This window comes from Pyxicephalus adspersus, chromosome 8 (assembly GCF_032062135.1).
Source record: "Pyxicephalus adspersus chromosome 8, UCB_Pads_2.0, whole genome shotgun sequence".
Lineage (NCBI taxonomy): Eukaryota > Metazoa > Chordata > Amphibia > Anura > Pyxicephalidae > Pyxicephalus > Pyxicephalus adspersus.
The window spans coordinates 14,714,299-14,728,239 of record NC_092865.1 but is presented as its reverse complement, the minus strand read 5'-3'; the positions used below and the strand labels follow the sequence as shown (position 1 = coordinate 14,728,239).

Below are 13,941 nucleotides of genomic sequence, written 5' to 3'. Positions count from 1 at the left end.
ACTCCCACACAGACCACGCCCCATTGGCAGGTCAGTCTCCGCTCCATTGGCTGTATCTCCCATGCAGAGAGCTGTAGCTGTCAATCACTCCCGCACTAACCACGCCCCCACTTGCAGGCCTGTCTCCGCCCCTTCGTGTATCTCCCTTGCAGAGAGCTGCAGTTGTCAATCATTCCCGCACAGATCACGCCCACTTGTAGGTCAGTCTCCGCCCCCTTGGCTGTATCTCCCTTGCAGAGAGCTGCAGCTTTCAGTCTGCTGGAAGGATGGGGATCGGCGGTGTGTCTTGGTTGTCTTACCTTATTCTGCTCTTAGGGGCTGCTGTTTGCCTGGCTACCTGCCCCTGCTCAGACCCTGCACTCTGTGAGCCCATCAAAGAAACTCGGGAATTTGAGGTATAGTGAGCATTCAGAGGGAGTACTGCCTGCATGCTTCTGCAAATTGTTACAATGTAACTTCCTGATTCTATTATTACGGTACATTGTGATGGCAGGAAGTCAGGAATATTTGGCTACAGATTAATTTTAGGAGCTCACACTACTGATGAGAGCTGGCATCTGATTGGCATTGCTGGACAGGGATCAAGGACCAGTCCTAGATCACCCCTTCTCACCCCCCTATTTTATTTGTTTAAAATCACTGCTTTTATAACACCAGATTTATAATAGTACAATTAGTTTGTTTATGAAGTGGTGATCAGTGATTGAGTACCTTAAATAACCTGTTTTGGCAATTAGAAACTCCAATGACTGATCTCCACTATTTTTTAGCACTATAAAAGTGATAACACCTTTTTCACTTTAGGGAATGTGATTGGAGAGTATGGCGTTTATTTGTAAAGTGGTGATGGGTTTCTGGTGATCACACTGAATGCCTCTTTATTACTGAGAGAGTAGTAGTAAAACCTCAATTATAATGCAATTATAATGACCAGTGCAATTATAATGACCAGTTCATTCCATTTAACTGGAAATCATTCATAGATTAGGCTTTTGTGAGGTGGCTACAAAATAAATATAGGAACTGTCAGCCCTGGACTGAAAGGAGATGAATGCTGACATCTGATTGATTGGTGCTGTGCAGTATTGACATTGCTGGATTGGGTTGTGGATCAGTCCTAAATCACCACTTGTTAACCCCTACCCCTTCCTTCCTTTTTTGTAATCACTGCTTTTACATTGCCAGATTTATATTAGGCCAATTAGTTTGTTTTTGCAGTGGGGATCAATAATTGATTGGTGTACTGTAATTATTGTCATTTTGCATTTAGAAAGTGCAGTAACTGATCACCGCTATTTTCTACAATAAGAAAGTGGTGAAAGGCACCTTTTCATTTTAGGGATTGCAGCAAAAGTTGCAATTGGGGTATATGTTTTAAAAACGCTGTGAGATTGCAAGCTCTTTTGGGCAGAGTCCTCTCCTCTTCCTATATCACTTTCTGTATCGGTCTGTCTTTGCAACCCTCCATTTAATGTACAGCACTGTGTAATATGTTAGTGCTATATAATACTTCTTATTAATATTAAAATCCAAAACCCCATGGTGGTGTATGTTGTTCTTTAGTTGTAAAGTGGTGATGGGTTTAAGGTGTTCATGCTGATTGCCACTTAAAGGGATGGAAGTAGTAAAACCTCTGGTAATCTATAATAATCACCAGTTTATTCAATTTACCTTGTGATCATTTATATCATTTTTTGAGTATGGCTTCTGGGAAGTGGGAGTAGCATCACTGCTGTCTCCTGGGTCACTCAAAATCCTGCAAAAGGTCACCCACTCCTACCACATACTGGAAAATTAATTTGTTTATATGATTTCTTTATTAAAAGCTATTTATTTGTAAAGGTGGCACAGGAATTGCCAGGTAAGAAGCCCTTTTGCTTACATTGAAAAGTCACTTTATTTTTATGCCCCACAGCATGTTGCAATGTGCCACAGTGTGCCAGAACTCGCTGTGCAAGAATACAGAATATTCTTACACACACCTGTGCATTGGGGCAAACTGAGGCCATATGATATAAGGCAACTTGACTTGTTCTTGCATTGATAGTGTATCGGGCAATGCTTCAAAGATTGAATGTGTCTCAATTGGGTTCATAGACCAGTGAAAAGGTTCACTGGTGGACATTTCTTTGAGAAATGTTTGTTGGGTTTAGTTCAGTTAGTTAATTATTTAGTTAATTCAGAAACCAAGATGTACTATATTGATTTTCTTTTACACATTTACCGTATTTTTCGCCATATAAGACGCACCCAATTTTAAAGGAGGAAAATCTAGAAAAAAAGATTCTGAAAGAATATTTCCCTTCTGATCACTCATGTGCCATTCATACCAGTATTCCCCTCCTGATCACTCATGTGCCATTGATCGTCCCCTTCTGATCACTCATGTGCCATTCAAATTCCCCTTCTGATCACTCATGTGCCATTCAAATTCCCGCCGGGGGAACTCTGTTAGGGCAGGGATCAGCGTGCTTCCGGGATCGCGGGGGCACGTGTGCCGGCTTCTCCTCGCTCCGCTCTGCAGGAAGGAGGAGACACGCGCTGCAGCCGAGAGGAGAGAAGAGGAGAAGCACGCGGGATCGCGGTATCGGGTGAGTATGTTATTTTAATTATTTTTAAAAACTGTGTTCGGCGTATAAGACGTACCCACTTCCCCCCCAGTTTTGGGGAAGAAAAGTGCGTCTTATACGGCGAAAAATACGGTACATCTGTTATATGGTGGTACATCTGTATGGATCATAAACTAGAACTCCAGGCACAAGTATTATTAATATTATTATTAATATTAAACAGGATTTATATAGTGCCAACATATTATGCAGCATTGTACATCAAATAGGGGTTGCAAATGACTTAGAAATACAGACAGTGACACAGGAGGAGAAGACCCTGCCCCGAACAGCTTACAATCTAGGCGATGGGGGAAGTAACACAATAGGAGGGGGATATGTAGTGGTGGAAAGTATTGAGGGTTTCAAAAGCCAGAAGAAGATGGGTACGTAAGTTTGAAAAAATGGGTTTTGAGTGCTCTTTTAAATGAGCAGAAAGTAGGAGCAAATGTGAAGAGGTAAATTTGCCTTGATAAGTAAGAAAACTTTAGCACACTTGTTGGGTTTTTGTTGCCACATTTCTTCCCCCTAGGTGGATTTACCTTCTCCAACTCTGGTGACTTTGATCATTTACCATTGCTGCTGTAACAAGTAGTGAGTGGTAATTTTCCAATATGGATGCCTAATATGGGGATACCTGTGTGAAGGCCGAACCACACTTTTGGTATTGTACCTGCATGGCACATTGCAGTGCTATTCAATTAATACATTTTGGCACTCCAACATACAATTGTGACACACATGCATAGCACAGCGCATTAATGCAGGTTTGTTAACATGCACACTGGATTAAACAGGTCTAAAAAGGGAGAGGATTTCCTAAAATTCCTTCCTGTTGAATCTGTAGGACAGAAAGTAAAAAAAATCATGTTTTGTGATGAATTTTAGTTAGCCTAGAACATAGCAGGCATAACTTTTTGCTACTTTATAGCCACTTTTTGACTAAAATGGATCCCCCTTCGAACCCATACTGCATATTTCATTATTTTGCTTACTTTGTGGATAAAGATATTTTCCAGGGGATAGGGACCTGCAGACTTTCTAAAAGGACCCTTCTGCTGGAGTGGAAATAAGTAATGAACGTGATCGATAAGTAATATCTTCAATTATATTTTTAGCAGACTAAAAGGAAGTAAATATGAGAAGTTCATTGTTAAGGTTTACTTAAACTTTAAATTGCATAATCTGTAATTTAACAGGTGCAGTGTTCAGTATTGTTGAACTTCTGCAGTTTAAAGCTATAACACAAAAAAGTTAATGTATATGTCCACATGAACTGACTTATGATACAAATTTTGATGATCGCTTGAGTTGGGTATAGAATACCAATGACCAATGGCACAATTATGTTGTTGTTGTTTGTAGGTGTATGTCTTCTGTGTCCGAGGCAAAAACTGGAAGAATTATGATTGGTCTCAAGTGACAACAGTGGCTTTATTTGCACCCTATGATCCTGAGCTCATGTGTTTTGCACACTCCAAAGGAGCAAGATACGTGCTGAAGGGTAAGACTAGATAAGTTTGGTCAGCATTTCTCAACCTTTTTAACTTGGGGGAACTCTTGAAATAATTTCTAGGACTTAGGGAATTCTTGACAGTAATAACTATATCAAAAGTTTGCAGTACAAATTGCATGGTGGTCAGTTGGAAGGATACCTTTTACATTGCTGGCCAGTGGGAAGTAGGGAAGCACCCTTACGAGTAGCCAAAAAGATCACTGGTGTCGGTGGTATCTTATCTGATGCACAAATTGCTCTTTACTGAAGCAACCCCTAGAGGAACCCTCATTGAGAAATGCTGATCTAGATAATACTTAGTCTTCTACACTGGCTCATTGTAACAGATTTCAATTTTATTTGACAGATCAATCTAGAAGCTATTTTTTTTTTTTTTTTTTTTTTTTTTTATAGAGGTGACGTAAATTGACTGATTTTCTTTAATTGTGGTAAGTCTCTAATTCTGTGTGGGATTTTAGGAGATGTGCCATTAAATAAAATCATAGACCCGAAACAGAGAGCAGACTGGATTACAGAGAAGGTGAACCTGGCCAAGACTCAGTACATGGATGGTATCAATTTGGACATTGAGCAGCCAGTAATTGAATATTCACCTGAGTATTACGCTCTAACAGATCTGGTAAAGGAAACCACAGAGGCCTTCCACAGAGAAATCCCTGGATCTCAGGTGACAAAGCTGATGTGTTGTATATAATTGTAATCTTCTTTGCGTAGGTTCATTTTAAAATATAGCTAAAACGTTTGCGCTTTTGATTTGAGAATTGGATCAAGTGATTGTTATGGAGTGTTGTTTGTATTCCTGATACGTAGGTTCACCATCTCTGTTTGTGCTGATGTCCATCATAACTGACACTTAATGTGGTGGCCAATCCAATGTTTGTCGTTTTTACCAAAAAAAGGAATATTAGAATATTCCAATAGGAACAATTCTTCTGATAATAACTGAACTCCTGTTATTTAGGAATCAATTATGACTGAATTGACCCTTTATAGAACGTGGTTGCCAATCCCAATAAAGAGAATACATAGAAAACCAAAAGTTTAAAGGGATTTTAAAGGCATCTCGAAAAATGAAAGAGAAAAACGCATTTAAATGCAAGTTCTTTTTTAACATATACTGATTAAAAAAAACAATAAACAGAGTTATAGTTTTAGTGCAAATAAAACTGTGCCTTGAAAGCATGTATTTAATCCTATTACACTTTCTGTAATAAAATTTCTTGTAATTGTTCAGCAGAGTAGTGGAATAATCTTGACACGTTTCACAGTCTTTGCTTCTTTAGAAGTAGAATTGGTGCATGTAATACTGAAATGGCCGCAACATAAGAACCAATATAATCAATTGTGTAAAACTAATAGGAATATAAAGAATTTCTGGTGGAAGGAACAGTAAAAAATGTATGGACACAAAATGAAGACATAACAAGATGGAATACAGCCTTAAATTTGAGGCATCCAAAACATATGACAGGTGTTCTACAGGGGATTAATATACAGGCGTTATCAAACTCGTAATACAAGAGCTATCATGTGCATAAGTATAATATATGGCACACCTAATTACGGTTAGGTCCATAAATAGTGGAAAGACAACTTTATTCTAATTTTGGTTCTGTACATTACCACAATTAATTTTAAATGAAAGAACTCGGTTGCAGTTGAACTGCAGACTTTCAGCTTTAATTTAGTGAGTTGAATGAAAATATTGCATAAAATGTGAGGAACTAAAGCCTTTTTTTTTTTTTTTTATTTTTTTTTTTTAACACAATCACTTAATTTCAGAGGCTTAAAAGTAATCAGACAAATTAAAAAGCTGAAAATAAAATGTTCATTTCTACTACTTGGTTGAAAACCCTTTGCTGGCAATGACAGCCTGTAGTCTTGAACTCATGGACATCACCAGATGCTGGGTTTCCACCTTTTTAATGCTCTGCCAGGCCTTTACTGCAGCGGCTTTCAGTTGCTGTTTGTTTGTGGGCCTTTCTGTCTGAGGTTTATTCTTCAACCAGTGAAATGCATGCTCAATTGGGTTCAGATCAGATGACTTGACTTGGCCATTCAAGAATATTCTACTTCTTTGCTTTAATAAACTCCTGGGTTTCTTTGGCTGTATGTTTTTGGTCATTGTCCATCTGTATTATGAAACGCCTCCCAATCAATGTGACTGCATTTAGCTGGATTTGAGCAGACAGTATGTCTCTGAACACCTCAGAATTCATTCGGCTGCTTCTGTCCTGTGTCACATCATGGATAAACACTAGTGTCCCAGTGCCATGGCAGCCATGAACGCCCAAGCCATCACACTGCCTCCGCCATGTTTTACAGATGATGTGGTATGCCTTGGATCATGAGCTGTTCCACGCCTTCCCCATACTTTTTTCCTGCCCTCATTCTGGTAAAGGTTGATCTTGGTTTCATCTGTCCAAAGAATGTTTTTCTAGAACTGTGCTGGCTTTTATAGATTTTTTTGAGCAAAGTCCAATCTAGCCTTTCTATTCTTGAAGCTTATGAGTGGCTTTCACCTTGCAGTGCCTCCTCTGTATTTACTTTCATGCAGTCTTCTCTTTATGGTATATATGGATATCGATACGCCTACTTCCTGGAGAGTGTTGTTCACTTGGTTGGCTGTTGTGAAGGGGTTTCTCTTCACCATGGAAATGATTCTGCGATCATCCACCACTGTTGTCTTCCATAGACGCCCAGGTCTTTTGGCGTTGCTGAGTTCACCAGTGCCTTGTTTCTGTCTATGTACCAAACTGTAGATTTTGCCACTTATTGTAGCAATTTCTCAAATGGGTTTTTTTCTGTTTTTGCAGCTTAAGGATGGCTTTTTTTCACCCATCTGCCATTTAACTGAGTTGTTTCATTTAAAATTAATGTAATGTACAGAACCAAAATTAGAAAAAACTTGCCCCTTACCAAATTTTTATGGACCTAACTGTACTCAACAGGAGTTACACCCTTTTTTTTTTTAGACTGTCACAAGCAAAAAAAAATTAAGTGTAAGACTGATATACTGCTGAATAGATATACATTGGGACAAATTTTACTAAAGCTCTCTAGGTGTGGAGAAGATATACTATCATAGAAGAACCTGTTGATCCAGAAAACCTTGAAAAGACCTGGTGGTGGGTTTAAGACATTTGTCAACTAATAGCAAATTTATTTTAGGAAATCTGTCTCGGGTTTCCTGAATCACTAAGCTTTATCCATGATAGTCTATCGTCTCGAATCTAGGAGAGCCTTCATTAATCAGACCCATTGCACATTGAAGTGTTAAATGTGATACCGACATAGCTTGGAAAATACCCTGATTCAGGAAAGTTTCATCATACAGCAAAGTTACACAATTTAAATTGTGTAGTTTATTAAATAACTTCCAAAAAACATCGTCATAGTCATGATGTGATATTGCATGACAGCTCTTAACTGAAGTACAAGACAAGTTTCCTTACTCATCAATTATTTTTTCACAGCACACCTTAACTTTGCCCATTAAAAAAAACTGTGATGATGAATCATCCACTTATTACAATTCTATTTACCTCCCATTTGCTCTGTTCTCCTGTTATGACCTACTATGATCACAGTGTAAATTTTGGGTTGGCTCCGAGTTTAGGAATACGCAAAGTTATTGTGTTCAGAACTGGCCATTGTCTGTTGTGTTGTGAACAGAGGGCGAAGGTCACATGTCCCTCTTACCTTTAGAATAAAGGTATTTTATGGAACGCCTGCCTTTGCATGGGCCAGCAATAATACATGAGTAGAGTAAATCTTAATATTGCATAGCTGCAAGTTTTTTAACCTTGGTGTGATGTGGATAGTTAAGAACAGCTGTAATTTCATTGTAATTCAGGATCATTATGATCAATATTCAGTATACATGCTTACTACAATGTCCTCCGCTCTGCAAAGTTGCTGAGCAAGCAGTCTGCTTTGGTACAATATTAAACAGTTAAGATCATTCTGGCACAACAGCAAACATGCCCTCTCCAGCTATCAAATTGTGCAACACCATAATCTAGTAACATTACTGTCTCCTGACAGATATTAGGTTGTGATGTGTAAAAAGAGATAGTGGAATAAAGAAAGTCTTTACTTGGTCCTAAGCTAATAGGGATTTCATTGCCATCTACAGAAGGATTGGGCACTCTATTCTGCACAAACCTATGGCTTTTTGCTTTAACGTATACCCCTACTAACATGCTTCAAGAGGATGAAACCAACTTTTTAAGCTTTGCTGTGATAAAGAGACTAAACTATTTTTTGATACAGCCATTTTTTTTCAAACTTTTACCAATTTACACCCTTGCCTATCTATCTTTAAAGCCGCATAATAGTAGGGGAGGATAATAACTGTCTCTGGGACAGAAGGACACAAACAATAGAATATTCATACTGCTGAGAATTTTTTAAACATTCTGGGTCCCTACTTGAAACCCCTCCAGTCAATATTGTTCTAAAAGAAGGTAAAGAGAAATCTCCCCAGTGGCAACAGATTGCACAAAGCAGGCTTTTCCACTCTACCCAAAACTAAAAACGTTTCGTGCAGGAGCTTTTATTGTATAACATGAGTTGGTTCTTATGTACCTTATAATTTGCGTTTCTTCATCTTCAGGTGACGTTTGATGTTGCGTGGTCCCCCAACCGTGTAGATGTTCGTTGCTATAACTATTCTGCTTTAGCAGAGCTGTCTGACTTCTTGTTTGTAATGTCCTATGATGAGCAATCTCAGATCTGGACAGACTGTATTGCTGCAGCCAATGCACCATTTAACAAAACCATTAATGGTGAGTGTGGAATTATGTTATGAAAAGTTGATTTGTGAGCATAGTTATATTGCCAAATATTTACAAACTTTCACTAGAGTCCCTGTCCCAGAGGAGTTTATATTCAAGGTCTAATGTCAATTCTTTTACTAACCATGTTCAATTATAAAGCTTTTTAAGTCTAGTAAAATCAGGTAATACTTGTACCGTAGGAGAATCCAGTGGATACTGCTTTGGTTGGCAGAGTGACATGGAACTCCCAAGTTTGAGCTTTGCCAGACACAAATGACATGATCCTTAAAGAATGTTCCAAAAGCCCTGCACTTGCAGGCTTCAGTTATGGAAATCCAACTCCAGAGATCCCCTTCCAACCAAACTCCATTAAACAATATTTTGGTAGGGCCAGATTTACAATATCTGAAAGCGAGTATGTTGTAAATTCACTCTATTTATTTTCCAGGTTATAAGCAATTCATGAACTTGAACATTGACCCCAAGAAGCTTGTAATGGGTGTCCCTTGGTATGGTTATGATTATGTCTGTCTCAATTTAACAGAGGTATGTTTTTCTTATGTCTGTTTTTTTTATATATATATATAATTTATTATACACAGTGGTACCTCAGTATAAGTCCACTTCGGAATGAGTCCAACTTGGTATAAGTCCTGTTTGGACACGAAACATTTTGCTTGGTATACAACCTTTGTGCTAGAACTTGTGCTAGAGCTAGTATGGGTCAAAATGAGTCATAACACCCCACGCTACCTTTATTTACCTCTCCCGAAACAAAGCCACGGGTGTCAGTACGCCAGTTGCCACCATTCAGTGAACAACCCGCTCTATAACTCTCTGTGAATTACAAAACATCTCCTCCTCCTCCCTTCTCGGCACCATCCTAGGAGGCACTCAACTATTCTCAGCAAGGTAAAGTGAGGTTAAATTTTCATTTATTTCATCTAATTGCTTTTGTATTTATGTATTTTAGTATTAAGCAGTGTTTAAATTATTTTATACAGCCCCATCAATGTATAATATGCCAATAACAATAGGGTTTCGTTTCATGGCAACGGATTAATCATTTTCATTTTATTTCTTATGGGAAGAATGGGTAGCATGATGGGGTATAAGTCCAAGGATCTGGAACAGGTTAAGGAGTTATGCCTAGGTATCACTGTATATACTCAACAAGCAACTGCTTCTCACTTGTAAATGCCAAAGCTGCCCTAGCCATAGTGTAACGTACTGCAGTTTCTAGATGACATTTTCTTTAATTGAATTTACATCAGGAGCCCTATAATATGATTCATTATTGTATTGTCAGACGTTTAGATGGTCAGTAGATCAATATGAGAAAAATTAAAACTATTTTTGATAGAAAATTATACTGAGCAGTATATATACTGTATAATATATTGAAATGCATAAAAATACTTTTGGTGCACTTTGGAGAAATGTCTCAAAATGGTAAATTTATAACTGTTTCCTCTGTCAATTCATCCGAATTTTCACTGACAGTTTGAATCCTGTATTTCACCTTTCAATGCCTATTAAAACAATGACTCGTTCTGCCACCTAGAGGCCGATTGTCAGAAGTGCTCAGAAGTCACGAGAGTAAATGCTATGACTTCTAGCAAATTGATGGCCGAATTAAAGGCGAATTTACACAGGAATCATTTAAAAATGTATCTATAAATGTGTTTTTAATAAAATTGCACTGTGCTTTCTTTTCTGAAGCTCCTATAGAAAAAAAACTCATGTAAAAAAGACCTAAATCTGTGCAACTGTCCTGCTCTTTTATAAAGTGGGGATGCTCCAGAATCCCTGCATTAGATGTCTTATTTCTACTTCTGCTCAAAAACCTCACCTTCTAGTGAGGACCTGTAGTCCAGGGACAGCTATCTAAGACAGTAATGCATCTTACATTCTTTTGTATCTGTAGATTAGGAAGTAAAGATATATTTCCCCAATGTATCACACAGGGGTGTAAAAACTCAAGACAGGTCTTCTAATCTTACTCCAGTCTATTTAAATCTGAAAAAGAATTTTTAACGTATACCTTAAAGCTTCTTATATTGAGCATGATTTATCAAAGCTCTCCAAGCCTGGAGAAGAAAGACTATAATGGGCAACGCTGGGTGATCCAGCAAACCTGGAATTGATCTAATTCTTGATTGAAAACATTTGCCAAAAAAATAGCAAACTATTGAATATTTTTATTTAAAGAAATTTGTTCCAGTTTACTGACTCATCCAGGTTCTCCAGTGATACTTATCTTCTCCAGTCTTGGAGAGCCTTGATAAAACAGGCCCATTGCTCCTGATACTGGTACCTCCCAGCCAAATTTAGTTAGCACAGGACTACAATTTGTTTGTAGTTATGTTCATCAAACACAGTTCTCCAACTGTCGATATGCAACCGTTAGAGGCTGTGGAGTGCCTTAAAGTAATGACTGATGTGATCTTGTAATAACTGCTAAAAAAATTAAAAAACTAAAGCAGTTTCCTAAATTTCTCTAAGTGTAACCGGTGTGAGCTGGAAAAACATCCATTCCGAGGGGCTCCTTGCAGCGACGCGGTAGGCCGCCAAATACCCTACAGGACAATTATGAAGCAGGTGAATGGTTCTCTGACGGGCCGTTTATGGAATGATGATCAGAAGGCTCCCTTTTATAATTACAAGGTTTGTATGATGGCTTCATTGCCATGGTTTGCGGTTTGTGCTTTCCAATATGATAACTGAGACATATTATGAAATATATATTAATATACATATAATATATTAAAATGTTAACAGGACGCACAAGGGAAAACCCATCAGGTGTGGTACGATGACCCACAGAGCATAGCATTGAAGGCGGCCTACATCAAGAAGCTTGGTCTCCGAGGTATTGGGATGTGGAATGGAGATCTCCTGGATTATTCTAATGATCCTATAGCCCAACAACAAGCCAAGGCGATGTGGAAAGCTTTAATACCATAACGCAAGAGGTGTCACCTGCACCTAAATGATTTGCTGCTAGATACTATAACATACATGAGTCTTTAATGCAATTTAAAGACTGGCTGGCTTGGAAATTAAAATAAATGGTGAAAGCTACAGTGATTTAAAAACAAGAAAAATAAGATGGCTGGCTATAATGACCTTAATGTGTTTACATCAACATTAGACTTTCATTATTTTACAAACAATATTAGTTTTTTATTTCTACAGGGATTATGTATGAATGAGAAGACTGTAAATAATTGGTCTATATGACTTTGTGCAAGAAAACTGGGCAACTAAAATAATTAAAGCTTTTCAAATGGCAGTCATTATTCACGCTGTAGACAGATTAGCTATACAAACAGGACTGAAAAAAAAGATTGATAAAAAATAGACTAAGTTATGGTTGCTACTACTACTGTAATAACTGGGGCATAAATATAGCAAAGGGCACTAATTGTTTATAACTGTATCAGTATGTGTAATATTACTTGAAACATAGAGGGCTAGGTGCTCAAAGAAACTAAAATATTCATGCACACTAACACCAGCACACACAACAAAGAAATATGGTTTAGGAACCTGTTTTTAGATTTAGCTTTTTTAATTCTTACTTTCTACTCTGTATTATATTATTTATCCTGTAATCAGAATCTAATTTTTTAATAAATACATTTCTGATTTCCACACAATAATTGTACTTTTGATCCATAAGCACTTCTCATCCCTCTTTAAGGTTTATTTATATATTTTTATTTAGTATTGTTCTTTGTAAGTAGTAGTCCTAAAATACATGAAACCATATCTCTAGGATAATGTTAACCCTACCCCCCCCCCAGAAACCTAAACTTAAAATAGCATACATTCAAAAACGTGAACTTATTATTCCTTACCCAAAGCTATGATCATGTGATGCTCTGACCTGGTCTTCTGTCTTCCAATGTCTATTCCTTCATTTTTACTCCCTGCTTACATTAACACTTCCTATTGGCTGTCCATGGTAAGGTTTCTTTTTATTTTTTATTTTTTTTTTTTTTAAATGGATGAAAAGATGACATTAGCAAAAGGGGGCATACAGGGACCAGGAAGCAGGTTTACCCCAGACAGGAAGCAGTGCAATCAAGCAACCTGCATAAGGAAGTGAGTATATTTCATCAGTATGGAATACATTGGATCCATTCGATGAAGGGGTTGGGTGATTTTTATGGCTTTAAGTTAAACATTAAAATAGAATGCAAGTGTTCTAATATTGGTACATATACCAAGAGCGTGACCATCTACTAGACCAGTGGTTGCCAACCTCTTCGGTTCTGCAGACCACTAAAATTACCGTCTCTGGGTCGCACATCATAGAGGGAGAAACCTCCCCTTTTGTGATGTCATAATTCCAGAACCCTGCCCACTCTCCCATTGCAGATCTAAACCTGGGGACACAGCCCACCCACTTCCCTGAGCCTGGGATTTGTATGGGGGACATAGTTTGCCAGCGGGGTCCTCCTGACTCTGGGGCACACTGGTCAGTGCCACAGACCACCGGTTGGCAACCGCTGTACTAGACCAACTCCTTTCTCTTTTTTTAACCATGGGGAAACCATTGAAATAACTTTCAGGTCTTCAGGGAACTCCTCTTCTATAATAACTATATATACAGCTCACAGTACATTAGTGTGGTAATTGATGGGAAGAATGCCTCGTACATTGCTGGCCGGTAAGAAGGATGTCACCCTTACAGATATCCAAAAATTTAATTGGTGTCACTTGAACTGACCTGAGAAGTACAAATTGCTCATTGTTCATGGAACCCCTAGCAAACTCTGGAGGAACCCTAGGGTTTCACAGTACCCTGGATGATAAACGCTGTACTAGATTCTTGTTTTCTCATCCGCCATTTTAAGACGAGAATGAACATTGTCAACATTCTTCTATTGGACTGCAGAAAGGTAGCAAAAAATATTTCCTCCAGTTATCGAAGTTATTTTAATGTATAAAAGCAGGCCTAAACTAAAATTTGTACTTTAAATGAAAAAGTAAACAACCCTTTTTATGTAAGGTATAAATTACCTTT

General features: G+C 38.0%; 1 protein-coding gene across 1 annotated transcript; it reads left to right on the top strand.

The window, feature by feature from the left end:
* The first annotated feature begins 221 nt into the window (after window positions 1-221).
* CTBS (chitobiase) lies at window positions 222-12,571 on the top strand. Its single transcript, XM_072419573.1, has 7 exons — window positions 222-395; window positions 3,975-4,113; window positions 4,584-4,792; window positions 8,744-8,915; window positions 9,355-9,452; window positions 11,412-11,573; window positions 11,688-12,571. The coding sequence occupies exons 1-7, from the start codon at window positions 267-269 to the stop codon at window positions 11,871-11,873; spliced, it is 1,095 nt and encodes a 364-aa protein (XP_072275674.1). The 5' UTR covers window positions 222-266; the 3' UTR covers window positions 11,874-12,571.
* Window positions 12,572-13,941: the final 1,370 nt, after the last annotated feature.